The sequence below is a fragment of the Triturus cristatus genome, chromosome 9, assembly GCF_964204655.1.
Source record: "Triturus cristatus chromosome 9, aTriCri1.1, whole genome shotgun sequence".
Taxonomy (NCBI): Eukaryota; Metazoa; Chordata; class Amphibia; order Caudata; family Salamandridae; genus Triturus; species Triturus cristatus.
This window is the reverse complement of record NC_140592.1, coordinates 1222089658-1222115848: the sequence shown is the minus strand read 5'-3', so window position 1 is coordinate 1222115848 and position 26191 is coordinate 1222089658. Positions and strand designations below refer to the sequence as shown.

The 26191-nt window shown below is 49.9% G+C and overlaps 1 protein-coding gene across 1 annotated transcript in view; it reads left to right on the top strand.

Annotated features, from left to right (window-relative positions):
• DCAF5 (DDB1 and CUL4 associated factor 5) overlaps positions 1 to 26191 on the top strand; it is a 351953-nt gene that overhangs the window by 138699 nt on the left and 187063 nt on the right. The window contains exons 3-4 of the mRNA XM_085627298.1: positions 6848 to 6884; positions 10909 to 11048. Of these exons, the coding sequence (XP_085483424.1) occupies positions 6848 to 6884; positions 10909 to 11048 (177 nt within the window). The remainder of the gene's footprint in view (positions 1 to 6847; positions 6885 to 10908; positions 11049 to 26191) is intronic.

Below are 26191 nucleotides of genomic sequence, written 5' to 3'. Positions count from 1 at the left end.
GTTCCAGGGCCAGTGCAAACAGGAGAGGCGACAGGGGGCAGCCCTGTCGCGTACCCCGTCCCAGTGCGAATGGGGCCGAAACTCGTCCATTCACCACCACCTGCGCCAATGGGCCGGAATACAACAACTTGACCCAGCTGATGAAGCCCGGTCCGAAGCCAAACTTCGCCAGCATCGCCCAAATGTATGGCCACTCAAGCGTATCAAACGCCATGGTGGCGTCCAGGGACGCCAAGATGGCCGGTTCCCGCACGAACGGGACACGCGCGAGCACCCCGTGCAAGCGCCGCAGATTAAGGGCCGTGTTACGATGGGGTATGAAGCCGGACTGGTCTTGGTGGACCAAGTCGCCCACCACGCCGACCAGCCGGTTGGCCAGCACCTTGGCGAGGATTTTGGGCTCCGCGTTCAAGAGCGAGATAGGCCTATAGGATGTGACCCGCTCACGGGGTCTCCCCTCCTTGTGGATCACCACGATCGTGGCCAGACGCTGGTCCGGCGGAAGGGAACCCCGCGAGCGGGCCGCCAGGAACATCGCGCGCAGGTGGGGCGCCAGCACATCCGGTCGCAGCTTGTACAGCTCGATAGGGATGCCATTGGGGCCCATGGCCTTGCCAGATGCGACCGAGCGGATAGCAAGGGCAATTTCGTCCGAGGTGGGAGGAGCATCCAGCGAATCCCTGTCCTCCACCGAAAGGGAGGGCAGCGCGATATCCCGAAGCAGGGCATGGGAATCCTCCTCCGAGCAGGGAGAAACCGGGGAATACACCTCGCGGAAATAATCCGCGAAGCAGGAGACTATGGCGTTCGGCTCGGTGACACACACACCATCCATCCTCTCGATCAACGGAACCACACGACTCGCTCTCTCTTTTTTGTCCAACCACGCAATCAATTTACCCGCCTTATCACCCACATCATACAGTCGCCCCTGTTGCTCTCTACTGAGGCCCCTGGCCGCCTCCGTGACGAGGGCTCTATAGGCCGCCTGCTTGAGGTGTAGAACATGCAATGTGGCATCCGTCACCCCGCTCCCCAGGTCACCCTCTAGTTCAGTAATTTCGGCCTCCACCCGGGTTACCTCCTCCCGCTCGCGCCTCCGGGCATGGGAGATAAAGGAGAGGGCCTCCCCCCTAAGAACTACCTTAAAAGCCTCCCAAAGGGAGATGGCAGACGGGACAGACCCCACATTCTCTTCAAAGTACCGCTGCAAGGATTTGATCAATTCGGCTCGAATAGTGGGGTCGCGCAGGTACCAGGCATTGATTGGGGCTACCCTGCCCTCCCCCCTCGGGAAGACATCAAGATGCAGCAGTAGTGGGGAGTGATCTGAAATACCCCGCGCCAAATGGCGCACCTCTCCCACCCTCCCAGCATAGGCCGCAGGAACAAGGATATAATCAAGCCGCGAGAGGCTACCATGGGCACCCGAGAGGAAGGTGTATTGCAGCTGCGCGGGATGCTGTAGTCGCCAGCAATCCACCAACCCCAGTGTATCTAAGAGGCCGGACAGCCACGCCTGTGCCCGGGGGAGGTCCCTGGGGGGATGACGATCCATAGACCCAGAAGCCACCGCATTGAAGTCCCCCCCCAACTACCAGAAGCCCATCCGGGAGGTCTAGGAGGAGGCGCCCCAGGTCCGCAAACGTGGTTGATTGCAACCCCGGTGGGACGTACACTGATACAAAAACGACCACCCTGCCCTCCATTCTACCCACCAAGACAGTGTAACGTCCCCTCTCATCATGGCGCACCTCATCAATCTCCAATGGGAGGGAGTTCTTAATCATGATGCCCACCCCCCGCGAGCCCGAGGTGAAGCCCGAATGGGCCACCAAGCGATAGCCTCTCCGATTCATGGCATGAAAGGAGTTACCTATAAGGTGTGTCTCCTGCAGGAAGATCACATCTGGTGAAATTCGTTTCAGATACTGCAGGACCACACCACGCTTAATCCTATCCCCCAGTCCGTTAACGTTCCATGATAACACAGTCAGATCCCTACCCCCCATCATACATGAAAGCCATCAATCGTCCCCCATAGAGCCTCTCGAAAACAACAATACAGTAAAGGGTTCGCCTTGCGGTGCAAACAAACAACACTCCACCCCCACCCACCCATCCCAACAGAACTCCCCCCTCCCTGCACCCCTGCATGAGCCCAGACAGCCCCCCCAAAGTGCAGTGTGCCTGTCGCCCCATAGATGAAAAACTAACTAGTCCCCCAGAGGAGGAGGGAAAGCCCCCAATGGACCCCGTGCCACCTCCATAGGAGGGGAACATACACGATCAGTGAATGGTAACCAAAATATTGTCCAGAGCAAGGCCTACTATGCACCCCTCAGTTCTGATCCGGCGAGCCCTCCCCGCCAACCGCACCCCCCCACCCCCCCGGCCCCGAACCCCAGGCAGAGTATCCAACCAGTCCCCAGCCGCCTCGGGACGGTCAAAGAAGTGCGTGCGACCATCCACCTCCACCCTCAGCTTAGCTGGAAAAAGCATTGAGTACTTAAGGTTCATGTCCCGTAGGCGACGTTTGACTCCGAGAAAACTCAGTCTCTGCTTTTGGACCGTCGGAGTAAAGTCAGGGTAGAAATTCACGTTCATATTATCGAGCTTGACCGGTCCCTGTAGCCTGGAAGTCTGCAAGATAGCGTCTCTGTCCCGAAAGTTAAAAATCCGGGCAATGAGAGGCCGCGGCGGGGCTCCGACCTTAGGTCTTCCTCCGGGGACCCTGTGAGCACGTTCCACCGCAAAAAGTTTACTCAGCCCCCGGGGCTGGAGATGGGTGAGGATCAGGTCTTCCACAAACAAATCTGCCGCCTCCTCCTCCCGTCCCTCCGGCACCCCGACAATACGAACGTTGTTCCTCCGGGCCCGACCCTCGGCGTCCTCCAATCGACGGTCCATCATGGCGCTCGCCTGGCCAAGCCGGTGCACCTCCTTTTGAAGGGCCGCTACGTCTGTAGTGAGAGTCGAGGTGGTGTGGGCCAGGGAATCGACCCGGTCATTCGTTTTAGACAAATCGGCTCTCACCAGGCCCACCTCAACCAGGGCCGAGTCCATCTTCTGCGCCAGAGTATCAAAGCGCTGGTCCACCGAGGCCTTCATCTCGGCAATGGCGCCCATGACGTCCCGGAGGGTCAGATCCGCGGGTTGAGCGGACGCCTCAGCCGGGCCCGCGGGGGATGTACGCTGTGTCTCTGGGTAACCCTTCTGGAGGGTGTATCGGTCCATACTGTTTGACTGAGGTGCCGGGCCGCGGCGGGTCGATTTCACCTTGGCCCGGTCGCCATCTTGCTTTGTGGACATGTCGCACTCCCAAAGTCGTGCCAATCTCTTCGAAAGGGCCGATAAACCAGTTCACGGGTTCCAGGGGGGGGTGACCACTGGACCGCAGGACAACTCACAGCCGGCGGGTCAGCCGGGCACAGGGACAAGGCCACACCACCGCACCCCGCTCCGCAACCCTACCTCGCTTGAGGGCAAGGAGGGCGCAAAAGCGAAAGTGAAAGCGCGGGGTACGCGAGTCGCCCAGCCCTGCCCGCCGCTGTTGTTCGCTTTGTCCCCGGATCGCCCCACAACTCCAATCCGGGGGGCCGGCGCGGAGAAGGCCGCAATCTTCGATCGGTGCTTCCACCCGTGTTCGGGGTCCGATTCGAAAACGGAAAACGGGTGCCGCCTCAGCTCGGGTACACAGACACAGTCCCCTCATCAAATACAGGATATAATCAGGATTAATTCAGGAGGTCGCAGAGGTCCTCGGGAGCTTCGCACCTACGCGGCCATCTTGGTTGCGCGCTAGGCTCCTCCTCCTTGGTTTAATTTGTTAACCCCGTTTTTCAAGTTCATTATACGTAAAAATTAAAATCCTAGCTGTCTCCCACTTCAGTGCCTTTACCCCAGCCACCACCTCCCTTTGTCCTCCCGCACCACCCTTTGTGTGAGCCACCAGCCCCCTTCCCCGCACCCTGCCCTCCCCCCCACCCTCCCCTAGCAGAAAGGCAATCGGGCATAGCCTGATCGATCTGCGCCTGACGTTCTGCCCCCCGTCTCCCTCAACCCCTAGTTTCTTGACTGTTCAGTCTCTTTTATTACCAGTCTTGTTCATAGAGTTTTGTGGTGCGACAGTTTTTATTTTAGCAAATATTGAGGCAACCGCCGGTTGAGCAAACTCCCCCTTCTACTTGTATGCCGGGTCTGGCAGCAGTTTGCTTCTTTACACCGGCATCCCGTTTCACCTTGCCGGTCCCGCCGTGTTGCTTGGACTCACTGTTGTCCTGCAATTGACCACCTCCTGTGTTTGCTCTGCTATAAATGGGGGCTGCCTCTCGAAGCCATCCGGTGGGTCGGAATCTTCTTAGCCTGCCGCCATGTAACCTGCTTGTGCAGGGACACATACTTCACAATCGCGGCATCTGTAAGCCGCAGCGCGATCTCCAGTGTTTCCCACCACCAGTTGCACGCTGTGCTGTCCGCCGGCTCGCTCAGGTTGTGCAGGCACTCCCAGAGACGTCGATCCATAGGGGGAGATGGAGGAGACGGCCGCAGTTAGTCACCCGAGATTTTTTCGAAAAGTTGCTTTTCCTTAGTATTTATTAAACTTCCACTCTACCTTTTAAATTGGATTTTTAATAACTATTAAAATTCATTGTTGAACGATTTTTGTAGCTGGTCCCATCCCCTAAATACAGTCAGAGTATTTTAATCTGTACTCTGGTTTTCTGCATAGGACAGCTAGGCCTGCCGCAGAGAAAATAGCTTTTTGGCACTTGTACCTACAGGGACATGGTAATATTACATGTCATACATGTACCACTTTTAAATTCTGTGTACCTTGGTTTTTGGGCTACAAGGTCTACATAGGTGTGACTTACTAATATATAAGATGAAGGTTTCCCCTGTCAGAAGGATTTATTTTGAGAGGTTGCAGTGCATGTCAGGCTACAGTGTAGGCCTGGAGCCATGTCTGCACTGCCACTATAGTGGATGGCACAGTAGGTATTGCAGTCCACTAGCGGCATTAAACATACAGCTCTTTGTGCTCTTTGCACCATATACTAGAGACTTAAAGGTAAGTTAAATATACTAATTAGGAATATGCCAATCCAACCGCGGTCCATGAGGGAGGTGCTGAAGTTAGATCTTGTGGGAGGTGGTATAAAAGTCCTCCTGCTAGAGTTGTGGGGGGGGATCCGAGTGATGATTTTGATTGCTAAATGTTCCAGCCAGCTGCTGGTGTCTGCTGTTTGCAGTGGATGATGGCTATGCCGCCTCCTGGTTTGTTGGCTCTGTCTTGTCTCTTGATTTTGTACCCGGGTAGGTGGCCACTGCTGTGTCCGGGGCCAACGATGGGCTAAGCCAGGTTTCTGTGAGGAATAGGAGGTCTGGAGAGAGTTTGTGTATGAGGTCTGAGACTTTGATGGCAGGTTTGACAAGGGAGCGGGTGTTGAGGAGGAGGCACGTGAGATGTGCGCTGTTTGCACAGGGTGGGGATGAACATTAAGAGAGAAGCCTTACAGTATGGAGGGGGCTGATGGAGGCAAGGAGTCTTTGGTGTTCAGATTTGACAAAATGGATAACCAGACTGGGTGATTTGATAAAGTAAAGTATGTTTTTAGCAATTAATGTAGCTTAATTCACGAGCCCTTTGCACGTCTAAGTGTCAGAAATAGGAGTCACTAAGTTGCATAAAAAGTTGGGTTTGCATTTGTAAGAAGCAAATCTGTTTTGGAAAATTGGGAGTTTTACCTATGTGTTCCTACTTAAAGGACTTTTCTGTTCGAAAACGGCATGGTAGAAGGGGAAAGGTGAGCTAAAGGAAGCCATAGAGTGCCTTGAAAGCTGTAGTAAATACCTGAAAACCGGTAACTGTGGATGTTTACATAGTAGTGGCTGGCATGGAACGGGGGTGGAGGGGCACAGGTGGTGGGGGGATAGAAAAAAAATGCAAAACAAACACCACTTACCTCCTCACAGCCGCCGTGACCATCTCTTCACCGTCGTGCCTCCTTCTCTAGCGAGTCCCGGAAGCAGGAAGCACCCAGGCTCCCCAAAGTCAATCACAATGCTGCATTGGAGTCTGGGCATGTTCCTCACCAGGCTCAGGCTATGTATTACAGCCTGGTGAGGAACATGGTAAGTACATATGACTGTTTGGCCGTCCCAAGACAGCCGGCCAAACCGTCATGTGTACTTGGAGTGTGCAAACCACTCCTCCCCTGTGCTACCAGCCCCGCCCCGCCCTAAGCCTGAACCTGCAAAAACTAAAATGATAATAACGATGTCATCATCATTTTATGTTTCCTGCTCTGAGAGCAGTGGGGCGACGGAGCCGCCCCTGTGTTTACAAATGTGTTCTGTGGCATTTCCAACTCTGGATGTGCATAGATACCTGCAAAGGGCGGGGTAAAGGCGCAATTCATAGAGCGGAAAGGAACTGCCAATATTTAATCATTTAGCGGGGTTGTCGCGGGGGGGATTGGGGGGGTGCTCATGTGAAAATCGACATTTTGGCTGTAGATATTCATGCAGATTGAGAACCTCTACCCATGACTCGATGCGCAGCGCTGGTGTAAATTTACAGATTTTGCACATCTCCGCCAGCAGAGCAGTACAGTGGATTTTTGTGACATAAACTGGACACATGAGGAAACTTATTGCATTTATTGATTGGTGGTCACAGACGGCTTTCCTACGAGGAGTATGCTTCTTAAAGGTAGGCCTGGTGGGTGGGCCCATTGTCACCCGGTAGGACCGCGCTCTCTCATTTACATCCCTGGTTCATCTCAGGTACCCACCGTCCAGAAGAGTGACCCTTCTAAATGTCTTTATTCTCTCCCTTTAGGAAATGACGAGCAAGTGATTCTGCATGACATCGAAAGGTACGTGATGTCATTGATTTTGTATATGCTGATCTCGCCCTTTTTAGACTCCATGTTTAAAAGGGTGCAAGTTATTTGTTCCGTATTTAACATTTACAAGAAGTGTTGTATAGTGGGTCAGCAGGCGTCTATGAAAGGGCAACGCCCTATTGTTTCCTTACCACGCACCCCTTATAGCAGAGGTCTTCAAACTTTTTTGCTCTGAGCCCCCCTAAGAAAAATGTTTTGAGGTTGGGGCCCCCCTCCAAAACTTAATGGTAAGGATTGGGGAGCAGGAGGGAGATGGTTGCATGCAAGTGGCAGGTCTTATGAGTTGATTTCAGGAGTACTTTTTCTATAGCTTAAACTGCACTAAATATGAGACTAATAAAACCGCAAATGCATCTAACAAAAACATGCATTAACCCAAACTTACATATCCCCATAATTGAGGTGGTGTTAGCCTCTCACACTCTTGGGCCCCAAAGCAACTACACCTGCTGCGCTAATGATAACTGTAGTTCTGAGTAGCAGGCTACTCTTCTGCATCTTTTACCTCTTCCCCATCATGACGGACCATCACCTCGGTCCTAATGCTAGAAAGAAAAATAAGCTGCCATGCCCCTTTTTTAAAGGTATTCTGTCATAATTGTGATGCAGTGGGCCCCTCAAACCCCTGGGCCCAGTCCTGCTGCATCTGCTTCCCTAATGATAATCAGCAGTGGCCACTTACACTCCTGGAAGCAGCGCCAGCTTCACTAATGAATGAACCTTTAAAAAATAAATAAATAAAACACTTTTATTGTCCCCTTCTTTGGGGTATCTCTCTGAAGAAGCTGTCTCTGGCCATCTGTAAACATAAAAATGAGTCCCCATACAGTGCTCCCTATTCTGGGCCTTCTGTTTGACAATATCTATGAATCTCGCTCCATTCCTCTGTCTTCTGGACCATTGCTGTGAGGCCCCCAGTGGTCAAGAGGTTTCGGGCTCTGGATCTGAATGCAATCCTGCTGGCCTTCTTCCTGCCACCCCCTGGACTCAACCTTCACACAAAAACTGCTCCTGAATGGTTAATGTAGACTCTGAGAAGCCTCTGCCTGAAAGTGAAAGGTGTGGTGGTAATGCAGAAAGTTAAAAAATAATCCAGCCGTTGATTGATTGAGTCGCTTAAAGCAAGGGCCACTGGAATCCTGAGTTTCTGCAGCAGCAGCAGCGTTTTCCACATAATTGAGTTTACCGCATTTGCTACATAATTCATAATCTGCAGATTCCAGCAAAAGAAACTTGATTCTACCTCACATGGAACACAATTTACTTAAAACGTGGGAAAGTGCTCTGGAGCAGTGGAAGGCCCTTTGCAAAGATTGACTGGTAATCTTGTACTTGCTTAATGCTGTATTTAGGTGTTTTATAGATTTGACACATAATCCACCATCTGCTGCTTCATCTGCTGATATTACTCAAAACAAAAAAATGGTTCTAGGTCAAACGGTTCCAAAGTTAGTAAAAATGCTATGACACATGGTGCCGTGCGGTGGAAGGCACTTTGCAAAGCTGGCCTGGTCTTCTTTCTGTTGCTTATAGTTATATTTCGGTATTAAACTGGTCCTAATGAGGTGCAATCAATGCCCAGACAGTGTTACCAAGTTTTAAAATGAAAAAATAATGAAGCAATATTATTTTAAAATCGTGCCGCATAATTTGCCTATTCTTGCCGCATCATTTACTCAACTCTGTCTCATAATTTGCCCCTCTTCTGTTGCATAATTCCAGTGGCCTTGCTTATACCCTGGACCTCAAGCGAAGCATTCTAGGTTTGTGTGAGGTACAGGTGCTCACCAAGTCTAGAACTAGGCCCGGTAGCTCTCAGGCACCTATGACATGCCTACCGAATGTTAGAACTACCCACTCTTTGATGTGCTCATTTTAAATGTTAATAAAGTTTTTGAAACAAAAAATGATTACCTCTTCATCCCATAATATAATATGACAACCGAGACAAGTGAAAGCCGCAATCCCTCCGCGTGCTCAAAACCAAGACACAGACCAGCAAGACTCATCCTCGTGAAACACAACCAATAGCATAAAAAAATAAACGATGGAAAACGCAAAGTACAAAAGTTGTATTTATTACTGCACAGTTAAAACGCATATTCAAACAAACTCTCAAACAAATATAGTTTTCACCAGGACAAACACACCATGAACTGATTTCGCATTAAGTATTTGTGCAGCCTTTACTGTTTCAGGCAAAATAAGCCTGTCCATTCATAATTACACAAATTGCAAACAACGCAAAATTGGTTCCTTTGTTTTTGTTGAGGGTCGTTCATTGACCAGAGCTTCTTTGATAATATATCTATAACTCACTTAAAATTATGTACAGGGGTCCATAAACGCGCTCATGCGGTTTGAGACCCGTTTCTTCATTTCACCCTGGTGCAAAAACCTTTATGTAACATGGATTCATGAATGCCTCTTCATACATGGATTCATGAATGCCTCTTCATACATGGATTCATGAATGGCTCTTCATACATGGATTCATGAATGCCTCTTCATCTATGCAGCATTAGGTGAGCAGAAAAATGAGCAACGGTGAAGGTAGATTTGACATGTTTCTGCACCAGTGAAAATGTTCCGTGTCCCAGCCCCTGTTGGGTTTCACTTGTGTTGTGCTTAATACAATGCTGTTCCAATTGGGGACATTTATGTGCGCCCAAGAGTTCTTCTACTACGTCTGTTTAATAAAACATATGCATTATTTCAAGGCAGTTTCAAAGTCTATTCATTAACTTCTTTAAAGGCTAATTGTGAACAGTAAGCGCTGCAACGCCCAGGTTTCCTGGCGACACCCTCCTTTGCATCATAAATCATAGCCCCCTCCCCCCCAACCAAGTAACTGCATATTTAAGTAAACCTGAATTGAAATTAGTGGCGTGAATAATATATGAAATCTCAACGTGAAGAAATAACGAGCAGTTGCAATGCAATAGGTCTCACATTTATGCGGGTTTGAGTACTGGCATTGTAAATGGCATTGCCTTTTATTTGTTTTCGTTTTTAAAACATAAATAAAAGGCATTGTCATTTACAATGCCAGTAGCTTATATTTTGGCAAATACAAGACCTATTGCTTCCCAAATGCTTGTTAGTAATCTCTTTGGCCCTGCCAGCCACACTCAGTGACCCCTGCCCCCAGGGCACTCAAATCACGGGTCGGAATAAATGAAAACAGCCTGGAAATGCAGCAAATAAACATCGCTTGCACTTCCAGGCCATCTTCATTTACATATACTTGCAGAGGCATTCGCGCCCCCCTGGGAACCCATCCACACCCCCCGAGGGGGGCGCGCCCCACAGTTTGAAGACCTCTGCCTCATAGGGTCAGCTCGCTTGGCCAGTGCCACCCATTAAAGCCGTTGATTGTATGATTCTGCCAGCTCTAGATTAACTTCCTTTATGCTGTGCCTGGGTAATGCCCATCCCCCAACACCCCCATAAAGTGGGGCTTCATTGAGCATTGGTCATACTTGGCCTATGGAGCACTCGTCTTCTTCCTTTATTGCAGTATTAAAGTTTAACAAAAATCTGGTATACATTAGAATTACACTTATTCTGTGCATATGTTCAGTTTTGTTTTTTAATAGTTTATCTAAACTTCTAAAGAAGGGGGCGCCATCAATCCATCTATCATCTAATGCAGAAATGGAATGTTACATAAATGCTGGTTGTTTCTAAGACCTCCACAGGGCAGTATTATATCAAAAAACTATTATTTTGGTAGAGTTTCCATGGCTCTTTTGGGGTTGATGGTTGGGAATTTATTGCCACCAACGCTTGCTCTGCTTATCAACAGTTTTGTTAAATAAGGAAAATTGAGCCAGTCTTGGCTTGATTAGAGATCACGTTAGTAGCCCCTGGTATTCACAGAATACCCTATTGGTTTAATGTGTTGCCGTCATATGCCTGTTTACTATAACGAGTGACAAACCAATGCATGGAAATAAATGTTTTCTTTCTCTTGTCTCCCGGCGCCCTCTAGCGACCAGACGGCGGATGTGTTCACACACGAGGATGCTGTGTACGGGCTCTCCGTCAGCCCTGTGAATGACAATGTCTTCGCCAGTTCCTCGGATGATGGACGGGTCCTGATTTGGGATATTCGCGAGCCTCCGCGTTCAGGTAAGATCCACAGACTTGTAGCACCCCTGTGAAAGGACTCCTCCCTGCCCGGGACACGGTCTCCTGTTGAAGTGAGGCAACTTAGCAGTGCTTTATTTGTAAATAAATAAATGTCGGCGCCCTATTCAGCAGGTCACTTCCGCTTGCACCGCTCATTGCTGCTGTCAGTTACAGTAACACCATAACTAATAACCGTCACACTCCTACAAGTGTGACAGTTACTGCTGTCTTACCTACTCGTTCATTTTTGTTTTTGTTTCAGCCCTACTCTTTTTAATGTCTACGTATCGTCCTTAGCCGCCTTGATTAGATCCTTCGGCTTTTATCTTACTTCCTATGTGGATGACATGCAAATTGTTGTGTCTCTGCTGCCAGGACATGAACCAGGAAAGAGTAAGAGGTTTCATGACTGTATGGAAGCAGTCAAGTTGTGGATGACACAGAATTGCCTGAAGCTTAACTCAGGAAAAACTGAGATCATAATTTTTGGAAACAATACCAACTTTTGGACCCCCGATTGGTGGCCGGAAGAATTGGGCACTCCCCCTAAACCCGCTAAGAACCTGGAAGTCATAGTTGATGACAAACTAAACTTTGGTGATCAGATGCCGTTGCCTCAGCCACCTTTCATTCTCTTAGAATGATAAAGAAAGTAATACAGTTTCTGCCGGAGGACAGTCAACGTACAGTTGTTGCATCTCTTATTTTATCAAGGTTGGAATATTGCAACGGCCTCTGCCTGAACATTCAAGAACGATATCTAAATAAACGTAAACTTTTGCAAACCGCGGCAGCAAGACTGATTACCAGCACATCAAAATGTGTTTCAGTTTCTAAGGAAATCAAAAGACTTCATTGGCTACCAGTCAGACAACGGGTGCGTTTTAAATCCTTATGCACCGTTTTCAAGGCCTTCCAAAGAATAGGACCAGAATATCTGAAGCGGCTGTTTCAATGGTACACTCCTAAAAGAACTCTCCGCTCCCTAGGAGCTAAGATGGTGACAGTACCACACATTAAAAAATCCACATGGGGAGGGAGAAGTTTTATCACCTGTGCCGCAAGGGCCTGGAATGAACTTCCCTTCCAGCTTACAGCTGCCACTGACCTCATGGCATTTAGGAAGGGACTAAAGACCTCGCTTTTTAAAGTGTAGAATCCCCATAATAATCTGTGCTCAGAGGATAGTAGCCGGCGCCAGGACACCTTCGGGTAACTGTTGCGCTTTAGAAATATATATAACATAACATACAGCTTCTTCGTGACGGTAATGCTAGTTCTGTATTTTATAGGAAACCAGATTAATCTGTGTTGTGCTTGAAGCTGCCTCTGTAAGAGAAATGGCTCGTCCGAAAACTGCCCTCTGAATTAATTTCAAGGGAGGCTGTGGGCCCAGTTCACAAAGCCTTTTCTTGTCATTACGGCAAGTTACGAAAGCTGAATCTGTGGTCAAAATTCCTTACTCTTGAATCACAGGATGAGATTTGTGGAAGTTCCTCTGAAATCCGTCTTTCTATCCTGGAAAACTGCCAGTCCTAGAAGTCTTGGGTTTAGCAGTAGGAATTGGGGTTTGTCCTGTCAGAACAGTCAGATAGTAGAAACTGTGTGTGTGTGTGCACAAGCATTCCGAGAGGTTGTTGCTTCATGTCTCAGAGGGAGCTTACGTGTGTGAGTAGGTTGAGAGTGGCTCGGACACCCTTGTGTTTCAGATGGTGGAAGTGAAGGGAATGCGCTCCATGTGGAGGAAGAAAGGGGCATAGAAGTCAGCAAGTGTACAATACTCCTGGAGATCTAGTCTGTTATGCTGGAGTAAATGTAGAAGCACTCATGTAAATCCACGATTTGCAGATATTTTTGGTCGTGCTTCTTGTAAAGGCCCAAAAACGATCACTTGTGCACCAATGTTAGGCAGAAGTCTACGGGTTTTTTTGTGTATATTTTTTGCGTGAATCACCCTTCCGATCTTGAAATATTTTACACTGGAAGCAAGGAAGTGTTGGTGGTGCACACATTTCAGACTGAGCTGAAAAACGGAGTGACTACAAAGAAGATAAGTTCAAAAGGTCTGGGGCAAACTGGGATATAATAGAACTAAGAAAGCAAAAGTAAAGCTGGAGACCTTGTGGCACCAGTAAATAGGCAGGAGGCAGCAAAATGAGCAGCATCGAAGGACCTGGTAGTTCTTATTTCCTGCAAAAACCAAAGGAAATGATGGACGGAGTGTTGAACATTGCAAGCACTCACCCCCAGTCAACTGATCTGGGTTTAATCCATCACCGTTCTTTAGCCCACTCTGCCACCCCAGTTCAGACATGGCCATATGCAAATCAGTCTTGACCCTGTGCCTCATGGGAACAGTCCAGCCCGAACTGCCAAGCCATGCCTTCCCTGGACCGGAAACAAGCTTCCTAGCCAGCCAGGATAGCTTGACTCCAGTGGCGTAGTGAGCAAGGGACTCATACCCTGCCAACTTATGGCGAACAAAGCAAAAACCCTTTGCTCACTTTGCCACTGGATTCAAGCAAGCCTGGCTGAAGACGGCTGAAATGCCAGAAACCGGTCCTAGGAAGCTTGTTTCCAGTCCAGGGAAGACATGACTTGGCAGTTCGGGCTGGACTGTTCCCATGAGGCACGGGTTCAGACTGATTTGCATATGGCCATGTCTGAACTGGGGTGGCAGAGTGGGCTAAAGAATGATGATGGATTAAACCCAGATCAGTTGACTGGGGGTGAGTGCTTGCAATGTTCAACACTCCGTCCATCATTTCCTTTGGTTTTTGCTTAGTCCTTATTTCCTGTCCACCTTTGTATTCATGTGTTTCAGTGATGCAAGTCCTTTCTACCCCCCCTCCCTTGGGTACCGCAAACAAACCTGCTGCACCCCTGGGAATCCCACGGGAAGCTCTTCTGTCGAAGTGACCAGTGTGAGGGCAAAACAGCCACAACCACAATAAAATCTCAGATTTTCACATTTCTGTCACTGCAGACTTTTGAGCAGCTAGAGAGCAGTCTGGGATATTGTGGGGAGTACTTTGCTTCCCTGACTTCACCCACTTAATGCCTTCTCGGCACTCGCGCTCTCTTGTGGCCTCTTTGTCCATTAACTGGAATACAACTTCTTTTAGTTACAATTGACAACAAACAAATGGAAATGTAGAAAAATGTTACACGTATCTGTAATCCATGGCTCATTGGCGAAAAGAATTAAGCATGTCAAATATCAGTTTGTCTTTATCTCAAAGTGCTAAAATGGTACGACAAAAGAAATTCATTTAGTAGCCAGGTGTATTGTATTAGTAGAGAGAAAATACATTTTATTACATTTTGTTTATGGTGTGGCAGGTGTTGAATCCTAATCGGGCATAAAGATCTGTAAAGTTTTCGAATTCCTCATTTTCGAAACCTCTGATTGAGAAGTTAACTCGGTCTATCATCATAAGACTTGGCCACTCAACCATCTCTCTTCATTTTGTCAATTTACTTTTTAATTTTGTTCTTGTCTGAAGCAATTGACTTTTATGTTACTGGTTTTATATAGTGGTACTTGATTTTCTATTTTGAGAAGTCATTACTAATAGGATTCTGTTGTGAGACATGTACTATACTTTCTTTATTAAAAAAAAAAAAAAATTCTTCGGTAATCTCGGTCCATGATTCTAAATTTGGGAACAATTTACAAGTACCTGTGTGTATGTATGTACGTATATGTATTGATATCGCGCAAACCTATCTAAGAAGCAGCAAGAGTGCTGCATATTACATTGGGAGTGGGCAGGTGGAAACCTGCATATCAAGTTAGGATAGCAGAAATGCAATTCACACATTACAGTTTTTAGGGACAGGCATAAAGTGCTTAGCCCTGAATCGCATGATGCTGGTCTCCAGGTTCCAGTGCCAGTAGTTCTAACCGCTGGGCCAGATTTAGTCTTTACTGTTCTCTGCAGGTGACTTGGAAGCCTTCGTTTTAGCGCCACAAGTGCATGATTACTTGCTTGATCACTGTTTGATTTGCACGTTAAGTGGCCTGAGTATGCTCTGATCTGGGACATTTGCTCACTGTGCTGTAGAGTGTTTAGCTTCCCAGCTACCCCAGAAAATGACTCTGTTTTGTACCGTTCCTGCTCAGAGGTGATATTGACTAGCATTTGTGGTCAGAGGGCTCCTTTAGGGACAGCGCCGTGTCCTTGTTGCATTGGATTAGTCCCCTTCTGTACTGACGCAAACTACAAATAAAAAAAAATAATGTTGTGGAAAGTGTTCGGTATTTACCAGGGATTCGAAATTACTGAATTATTTCGATTCACCACTATTTCTTTTTGTAACAGACACCTAAGACTTCCAGAGGGCCATTTAGGCTATGGCCGACAGGCCTGCCAGATCCTCAAAGGCGATGGGCTAGTTAAAGATCCCCGCCTGCCTCGTTGGGCTCGATAGAGCCTTTAGTGTAGCCGCTAGTGAAGCCTTTAGTGTAGCCGCCAGTGAAGCCTTTAGTGTAGCCGCCAGTGAAGCCTTTAGTGTAGCCGCCAGTGAAGCCTTTAGTGTAGCCGCCAGTGAAGCCTTTAGTGTAGCCGCCAGTGAAGCCTTTAGTGTAGCCGCCAGTGAAGCCTTTAGTGTAGCCGCCAGTGAAGCCTTTAGTGTAGCCGCCAGTGAAGCCTTTAGTGTAGCCGCTAGTGAAGCCTTTAGTGTAGCCGCCAGTGAAGCCTGTAGTGTAGCCGCCAGTGAAGCCTTTAGTGTAGCCGCCAGTGAAGCCTTTAGTGTAGCCGCTAGTGAAGCCTTTAGTGTAGCCGCTAGTGAAGCCTTTAGTGTAGCCGCTAGTGAAGCCTTTAGTGTAGCCGCCAGTGAAGCCTTTAGTGTAGCCGCTAGTGAAACCTTTAGTGTAGCCGCCAGTGAAGCCTTTAGTGTAGCCGCCAGTGAAGCCTTTAGTGTAGCCGCTAGTGAAGCCTTTAGTGTAGCCGCCAGTGAAGCCTTTAGTGTAGCCGCCAGTGAAGCCTTTAGTGTAGCCGCTAGTGAAGCCTTTAGTGTAGCCGCTAGTGAAGCCTTTAGTGTAGCCGCTAGTGAAGCCTTTAGTGTAGCCGCTAGCGAAGCTATTGCATCCAAATCAGAACTTTGCAGAGAGTGGACCTTCTGAAAACCCGATCTGCCGCCCTGTGGCAGTCCGCCTGTTTATCAAACTTTTCTGGCAAGGGAGTCATCGTGGATCTAGTGCCAGAAACCTGGTGCAGCGCTCTCCTCTATATACAGCGTACAAGGTGGGAGTTCGGCGGTCAGCGCATGTGCCAAAGTCCAAATGACACCATGAGTCATTTATAAGGTGATACCCAAACAATGGCTACTTTGAGAGAGTAAAATGGGTGGTTACCCACTCTGTCTTTGTAAGGATACAATGCACAGCTGTTCTGTTTTAGGCACTTCCAGCAGGTGCCATGATTATTGAGTTGTAAGCACTTCCTCTTACCCGGATATGGTGCGTGTTAATGTTGTTTTTCTTTTTTACCTGCCTCTGTTGAATTTGAGAATATCTAAGCACTCCAAGGCTGTATTTTCAACAAGTTGGATATTTCGAATTTGTAGTTTACAAACAACTTTTCAGATGGTCACCCCACGCACCGCGCACACTCTCCGTGAGTGAGCCCAGGCTGCCCCCGATCCCGCCGAGTGCCGCCGCTGCCCGCAGCCGTGCTCCTGGTCCGCTGTTGTGGTAGTTCCTCTGCTGCGCTGCGTTGTTTTCCCTGTATTAATTTTTATTTTATTCCCTCTGCTGTCCTCTTGTTGTGCCCAGCCCCTGCCCTCTGTTTATTTCGTTTTTTGTTCTTCCCCCTGTTGTGCCCAGCCCCTGCCCTCTGTTTATTTCGTTTTTGTTCTTCCTCTGTTTGTGCCCAGCCCCGGTCGCGTTTCCCGCCACCTCCCCGCTCCCCGCCGCTGCCCCCCTGCGGCCCCGCCCCCTTCCCTCTGACTCCCTTCCCATTCACCGCCCCGCCTCCCAGCTGCTCCTCCCTCGCTCCGCCCCCCTACTCTCCACATATGGCAGAGTGGCTAACGCGCAGCGTTGACGCGCAGCGGGCGCGCCAAAGGCAAGCCTGTCTGCGCCCGTCCGCACCTGGCCCGCACCCGTCGCCCGGACCCCTGGCCCCCGCAGATGCCAACCCACCCGCCGGACTTACGGAGCAACCGAACTCAACGCACTCAACACCGGCCGGATCCCCGGTTGCTACCGAGCCACCCTGAGACGCACCCACGGACCCTTCAGCTGCCATTCCTGCAACTTCTCCTGCATCCGGACCTGCACCGCACCCGCCAAGCCGAGCACAAGCAGCAACCACCTGAAGTGCATCCTACTCAACACTCGCTCCGTCCACAGACACGCCGTGGAACTCTGGAACCTGCTCGACACAACATCTCCAGACGTCGCCTTCCTCACGGAAACCTGGATGAACGCCTCCTCAGCGCCCGTCATTCCGGACGGATACAAGATCACCCGGAGGGACCGCGTCAACCAGACTGGAGGAGGCATCGCCATCGCCCACAAGAACACCATCCGCATCACGACCAACACCGACGACACCCTCACAACCGCCGAACACCTGCACTTCCAGATCCACACCGACCCCAAGACCACCCTCCGAGGCACCCTCATCTACAGACCCCCGGGACCACGCACACAATTCAGCAAAGACATCGCCGACTTCATCAGCCCGCACGCCCTCCCCTCCGCTGACTACATCCTCCTCGGGGACCTCAACTTCCACCTGGAGAACAACAACGACCGCAACACCACCACCCTGCTGGACAACCTCGCCAACCTCGGACTCAAGCAGCTGGTGACCACCCCCACCCACTACGCGGCCACACGCTTGACCCCGTCTTCTCCTCCAGCAAGGACATCTCCTTCAGCCACGCCACCGGACTCCACTGGACGGACCACAGCTGCGTCCACTTCAGCTTCAGAAAGAACACAATCCACCACCACCAGCAACAGGCTGCACGCAGAAGCTGGAACAAGATCACAGCCGACCAGCTCGCCGCAGCCCTGAGCCAGGACCCTCCCGCCAGCTCAGCGAACCCCAGCCATGCCGCCAACAACCTCACGACGTGGATCAGCAACTGCGCAGACGACCTCGCCCCACTTAGAACCCCGCCCAGCAGACCAGGCAGTAAGAAAGCACCCTGGTTTACCGACTAACTCAAGAGCTCCAAGAAGAACTGCCGAGCCCTCGAGAGAGCCTGGCGTAGAGACCCGACACCAGACAACATGACCACCCTCAAGCCCGCCACTCGAAAACACCACCAACTGATCCACACCACCAAGAAAACAGCATTCAAGGAACGACTGGACAACAACGCCCACAACAGCAAGGAACTTTTCAACATCGTCAAAGAGCTCTCCAACCCCAGCGCCGGAAACGACATCACCCCATCGCAAGACCTCTGCAACTCCCTTGCCTCGTACTTCCACAACAAGATCGCAGACATACACAACAGCTTCAGCACACAGCCGACGCACCCGTCGATCGCACCAGCGCCCCGCACCACCACCCTCCGCGCCTGGACCCCGATCAACACAACGAAGAGACCATATGCACGATGAACTCCATCCACTCCGGATCTCCAACCGACCCCTGCCCCCACCACGTCTTCAACAAGGCCGACTCCGTCATCGCTCCCCATCTACGGGACATCATCAACGCCTCCTTCGACACCGCAACCTTCCCGGAGAGCTGGAAGCACGCCGAACTCCGCGCCCTCCTGAAGAAACCATCAGCCGACCCCACCGACCTCAAAAACTACCGCCCCATCTCGCTCCTCCCGTTTCCTGCTAAAGTCATCGAGAAGACCGTCAACAGACAGCTGGCCGCCTTCCTCGAGACGAATGGATCCCTCGACCTCTCGCAGTCCGGTTTCCGAGCCAATCACAGCACCGAGACCACCCTCCTCGCAGCCACTGATGACATCCGAGCCCTGCTCGACAACGGGGAAACAGCGGCCCTCATCCTCCTGGACTTCTCCGCGGCATTCGACACTGTCTGCCACCGCACCCTAGTGCAGTGCCTCAGCAAAGTCGGAATCCAAGAGAAGGCACTGGAGTGGATCATCTCCTTCCTCACCGGAAGGACACAGAAAGTCCGCCTCCCCCCGTTCATATCAGAAGCCACCGAAGTAATCTGCGGCGTCCCTCAAGGCTCCTCGCTCAGCCCCACCCTCTTCAACGTCTACATGAGCCCCCTTGCGGCCATCGCACGCCAACACAACCTCAACATCATCTCCTACGCCGACGACACCCAGCTGATCATCTCCCTCACCAGCGACCCCGCCACCGCCAGAGCCAACCTACACGAAGGGATGAAAGACGTAGCCGAGTGGATGAGGAACAGCCGCCTGAAACTGAACTCAGATAAGACGGAAGTCCTCATCCTGGGATCGTCACCCTCCGCCTGGGACGACTCCTGGTGGCCTCCGGCCCTGGGCAGCGCACCCAAACCAACGGACCACGCACGCAACCTGGGCTTCATCCTGGACTCCTCCCTCTCCATGACCAGACAAGTCAACGCCGTCTCCTCGTCATGCTTCAACATCCTACGCATGCTACGGAAGATCTTCCGGTGGATCCCCACCGAAACCAGGAAGACGGTCACCCAGGCCCTCGTCACCAGCCGACTGGACTACGGCAACTCCCTCTACGCCGGAACCACTGCAAAACTCCAGAAAAGACTCCAGCGGATTCAGAACGCCTCAGCACGACTCATCCTGGACATCCCCCGACACAGCCACATCTCCTCACACCTAAGAAACCTGCACTGGCTCCCCGTCAACAAGAGAATCACGTTCCGACTCCTCACCCACGCACACAAAGCTCTCCACAACCAAGGCCCAAGATACCTCAACAACCGCCTCAACTTCAACACTCCCACACGCCAGCTCCGATCGACCAGCCACGCCCTCTCCGCCGTCCCCCGCATCCGAAGAGCCACTACGGGAGGAAGATCCTTCTCCTACCTGGCCGCCAAGACGTGGAACTCCCTCCCCACCCACCTCCGCCTGACCCAAGACCACCTCGCCTTCAGGAGGCAACTCAAGACCTCGCTGTTCGAGCAGTAGCGGACCCCCCCACCCCAAGCGCCTTGAGACCCTCCGGGTGAGTAGCGCGCTATACAAATGCCTTGATTGATTGATTGATTGATTGATTGTCTGTGTGAAGAAGCATGTCAAATTGTTTATTATCTTCCAGTGCATTTTTCCATTTTATAGGTTTCTTACTAGATTTCCTTTGACTTTGTAATTTGGAGATAGTCCCATATGACAGTGGTAAATAGGCCACATTGTCCTGGTAAATGTTTGAAGGAGGTTACGTTTCCACTATCAAGAGTAGCAGAGATGTGTTAAATAAGTTATTGTATTTATGTTTGCTAGCTTCCCTCAACCTTGACCAAGTCCTGAAGTCATTGATTAAGGGTTTAAGTGGACTTTTGCTGCACACTTTTCCTTGTCCTAGGATTGTGTCCTTTCCTCTTAAATAGAGACAGGGTCCCACCTATTCTTACGAAGCAGCCTTGACACCACTGGCCATACATGTTTGCATCCAATATTGTATCTCTGTTGACAAGGGGATTTTTTGGAATGAAACTCTGTCTCACAGTCCGTCCGTGAACATGCCTGAGATGTTCTCCTCTACATCAAGCTGCCCCGGTTTAGCAGACTCTTCCCCCGACATCCCTCCCCCAGATAAATGTGGTGTTTCTCCAGGAACAATGTTCAGCGGCTTTCCTTCAGGTCTAGAATCGTTGATGAACCTCCAGAAACTGATCTGTTGCGACTGCGCTGCTTGCTCGTTCACTCGTTGACTGGTCTGTCACCCCATCATTTGATTTGCTGAAGAGCTCTCCACTTCATTCATAAAGGTGGCTTGGTCCGCACAAATGGCTCGCGAAGACTGTGATCTCTGAGCGCCTTTCGTGGAGGAGTGATATTTTTATTCTCCTTTGTGCCTGGATGTCATCTTCTTTCTCCTTCAGTTGTAATGCATGCAAGTTGTGTTGCTTCTCTGCTGGCCTAGCTTTGGCAGCATGCAGCAAATTCCTGAAATTGGGGGACGTCCTTTAATTATTTTTCACTGTACTGGTTGAGTCTTGGTTCCCCTGAATTGGATTGTTGCTTCAGCCTCGTGATTAAGTGCCAGGTTGAGGGAGAGGCGTTAGGCAGGAAAGGGGAGAATCCAGATGATGGTAGTTTGTGGCATCTGCTGCATTAAAGGAGAAGATGGACATCAGTGGGTGAGAAGATCTGTAAGCAAGAGTGACTCGACAATCGGAGCCTGGAAATAAAGCTACAGATGTTCCTGGTATGCATTGCAGTAGTCTGCCATCGAGAGGGTTTCAGCCTCAGAATTGGGGACGTTATTTCCTGGTGTCAAAGAAGACTGGAGGCCTTCATGCTATTTTAGATATTCGCCCTCTCATTTCTTCTTGAAAAAGGACAAATTCAGGATACTGACATTGGCCCAAATTCTATCTGCCCTGAACCCAGAAGACTGGATGGTAGCGCTGTTCCTCCAGGACGCCTGTTTTCACATTCTCTTCCTGCAGTCCCACAGGCTTTACCTATGGTTCAAGATGGAACAGGACCATTTTCAGTTTTCCTTGCTCTCCCCCGGCTTTACCAGAGCCCCTTGGATGTTCATGGTAATGATGGACAGCTCCTCTTTGGAAGTTGTTTACAAGTCTTGCCCATACCTCGACGAGTGGCTATTCAAGGTGCTCACCACATTCAGTCATAGACCACCTCCAGACTACAGCGAACCTCCAAACACATTTGGGGTTTAAGATCAACCTGCTGAAGTCACACCTGACTCTTTCGCATAAGCTCCCGTTCATAAGTGCCTTACTGGATATGGTGTAGTTTTCAGCCTTCCCTCTGGTTTAATAATTCCAGAACATTTGGACTATGATCCTGATATTTCAGCTTCAGTCTTGGGTCTCAGTGAGAGGGGCTCTCATACCTTTTAACATCCTGCTTGTCATTTACACCAGATGACACATTCTGGCTCTGCAGTGGGATCTGAAGTGTCCATGGGCTCATCACAAAGGGAACCAGTGAGATTCCATCCAGGTTTTGGAGAAGACTGCAAAAGACGTGCAGTGGGGGTTGCTCTGCTACAATTGGACCAGCATTACACTCCTCTCAGCACCTCACCTAGGACTGATGGTGGTGACAGGCATGTCACTATTGAGGCCATCTAGGAAAGGTCAGAGGGCTCTGTTCTCCAGTAGCTACCTGACTCTATATCAATCTGTTGGAATTGTAGGCCATTCAGTTGATGGTAAAGGCCTTCCTAGCATCCATCTAAAGCAAAGGGAGGCTGGTCCAGTGCTTCACAAGCCACACCACCGCCATGTGGTACTGCAACAAGCGGGTCAGAGTAGGGTCCTGGTTCCATGCAAGGAGGCCTTGCGGCTCAGGACCTGGCTGAGTCGGTAGGACATCTCCCTGGTTGTGAACCACCTAGTGGCATCTACGAATACCAGGGTGGACACCTAGTGAATCACAAATGGCAGCTACATCTTGAGGTAGTGTATGGTGTCTTCCACCAATGGTGAGAACCTGTGGTTAACATATCCACCACCTCGGTCTCTGCCTCTTCTGATGGTCAGGAACAACCTGGCCCAAGTCATCCTAGTGGCTCTGGATTGGGCTTGGGTGAGTGTTGTACCAGGAACTTCTTTGCATGAGCATCTGTCCTCCACTCGGGCTGCTGCTTTGGGAGGATCTTCTGTCGTGCCAGCAGGGCAGGCCGGCGCGTCCAGGCCTGAGCAATCCTACCTCCATGTGTGGCGAATGAGCAGCAACAGTTGACTGCTTTCAATCTCCCTCCCAAAAGTAAATGTCATTCTAGCGGTCAGGAGTTCATCCAAAAAAACGGCCTGGTGTAATTTCCACCATACAGACTTGTTGTTGGATAAGTTGCTTTTTGTGTGATCTTTGATCCAGCAAGGTCTTGCAGTGGGTATTGATGCAAGTTATTTGTCGACCCTTTCTGCTTTTTTGTGTTTACCGAATCAACCGTCCTTATTCAAATCACCTGGTGTGATGAGATTTCCTAAAGATCTGGTCCACCCAAGCTTTTTGTAATGCCACAGTGGGGCCTTAATTTGGTCTTCGCCTTCCTTATGTATACTCAATTTGAGTTGATACACAGCTGTCCTTTTTGTATTTAGTTACTCACAATCAGTCTTCCTCGGAGCGTTAACCTCAGTTTGTTGCATGAGTGAGCTACAGGCTCTGTCTATTCATCCGCCATGCATAACCTTTTTCCCAAACAAATTGATGTTGCAGACAAGGATGGCTTCTTGCTGACAGTTGTGACGCCTTTTAATGTGTTCAACCATTTTTTTCCTCTAATTTCTTTATTGGCATTCAAGTAAGAGTCACCACAAATTATATGGAATACAATAATCAACTTGTTCATGAGGTTAATGGCCAGACATCTCCAATCATTTCAACATTAACAATATTCTGGTAGCAAGTCATACAATGATATGAAAGGGATAGCGGGTTATAATGAGCGAAAAAGAATAAGATGTCGATCCAGAGCAGCATAATGCGCCCTGTTGTGCGGAAAACTAGGCGATGTGTATATATCCGAGAAGGAAACGAAACAAATAGTAACTTTTAAAACTCTGGCTGGCGCTGCCATTTGCAGCTACTTGGAAGTGCGGTAACGTGAGCAGCAGGAGCATAAAACAAACCTGGAGAGTACAGACTAGTAGTTGTCCCAAGTGGAGAACGGAAGCAGGGGTGAGCCCCTGCGCAAACCACCCCGGAGAGCGCCGGATCTCTCGTTATTGTGCGGTGATCAAGTGTGTGTAAGGGAAGGGGTCGCTCAGTGGTGCAATCTGGCCAGCTGCCCAACTCACCATGGGCGGTTCTATGACCTAGGGGACGGAGAGGGATTGAGTCTGTCGAACAATTTAAGAACATAGGTGTCCCACATTGTAGCTGCTCCACCTCCCCCTCGCAATCTCTGATCAAGGCGTCTGCTTCTGCCAAAGCCCATTTGTGAGTCACCTGAAGCCAGCACCCGATCTTGGACAGATGAGGGGCCTTCCGAGCCATGGCATAAAATCACTTCAGAGGACCAATGCCAGATTAACTAGCTTCAGGTATTGTTTGGTATGTTTAATCCGTTTTGTGATCCCCAATAGACAAAGGAGTGGGTCTAGTGGAAGCTGGACATCAATCACCATCGACATTTGTTCCATCCCCTGGGTCCATGAGCGAGTCCGCAGTGGGCGTTCCCATTCCATATAAATAAATGTAGCATCTATTTGACCACATCTCAGGCACACTGCCGGAAACATTTTGTGCAGGCGGTGCGGTGTAAGGTAGGTATTATGCAAGTAATTGAATTGCATGAATTTTAAACGGGCATTGCGCAAGACTCGCTTCACCCATTCTAAAGCCATGTTCCACTGCTTGCTGGTCAATTACGTACCCAAGCAGTCATCCCAATTGGGCTTGCCTCAGGTCAGAAATTCACTGCATCCCCCCTGTAGTGCAACGTATAAAACTGAAATGCATGGAGTAGGCCTTCAAGCGGTAAAGAAACACTTGCAAAGCCAAGTGTAATGGCGGCCCGTCCGGCCCTGTTGCCCATATTTCCTCACTCGCTGCTCTAATTGCAATGTGTGCAAGAAAAAGACCTGCCCCAAGCTTGTGTAGTTTCTGTAACCCCTGTATGGAGAGCAGAGCACCGTCGCTGTATAAATCACCCATTTGGGTAAGTCTGACTTCTCACTATGGAGAAGAATCATGAAGCCTCATCAGATTTTTCATGGCTAGCACGGTCCTGACGAGCAGCTGTGGTGCATAGTGGGTCGATGTACGTCTGGCTTAGATATATCGCATCCAGATGAGCTTGGCCACTCGTGTGTGCCTGCTCAGTCCCTGGGTCAATCCACCCGGTGAGAGCAGCCATTCAAGGACGTCCATGCCCCCCAGGTCCGCCCGAGCTAGGCCACCCTCTGCTGTTCTATCCCCGACCAGCCAGAGCATAGACGGGTGCAATTGAGCCGCTGCGAAACACAGCTCCAGGACCCCAAGTCCCCCCTCGAGCATAGGGCGCTGAAGTATGGGGATCGAAACCCGCTTCCGATGAGGTCCTCAAACCAGCTCAGACTCCAGACTCCTCAGTCATAAAAAAGGATCTCGTTTTTATCACTGGCAAAGCCGCAAAGAAATATAGGAGCCTCGGAAGAACCAGCATCTTTGCTACCGATGCCCTGGCCATAGGTGAGAGGAGTAGTCTACTCTAGAAGTGCATGGATTGGTGAATCGAGGTCAAGGCCTTACCATGCAATCCCTGTCTGTGTGGTAAACATTTACACAGAGCTAGCAAAAGGTCTTAAAATTCCTGGGGATGCACCTTACTTCAGGCACTTGTTGAAGCTCCTGTTCAATCCAGCGTAATGGGAAGACACAGGATTTATCCCAGTTCACCTTGAGACCTGCCGTCTCCCTGACAAGGTTGATCAGGATATACAGAGCCAGTATTGTGCATGCATGGTCCCGTAGACATACTAACACATTGTCCGTGTATAAGGACACAGTGTCCCAGTCTAGTCCCACCCTGATGCTCCAGACAGGGCCACTGGCACACAGCATGGCCACAAGCAGCTCCATAGCGAATGCAAAAATTACTGGTGATAAAGAGCATCCTTGGTTGGTCCTTCTACTTATGGAAAGGGTGCATGAGATGTGATAGCGGGTGCGGACCGGCGCCTGTGGGGTGGTATCTAAAAGCTAGACCCAACCTAGGAAATTAGGATCCATCCCTAACACCTCCAGCACTAGTAGGAAGTAGGACCAACTCAGCGTATCAAACGCTTTTCGAAATCCTGGGAGACCGCCACCTGGAGGTTGGCGCCCCTGGACATCGCATCCATAATGTGACACAGGCGCCGAATGTTGGAGTGCATCGCTCTTTGAGGCACTAACTCACATTGTTCCGAATAAACATAGGAGCTAAGCATCAGAAGCAACTTATTCGCAAGGACCCTATTTAAGATTTTATTGTCAATGTTCAACATTGACAACGGGTAATAAGAGCTCACCTCACGGGGATCTCTACCTAGTATCGGGAGCACCACTATGAG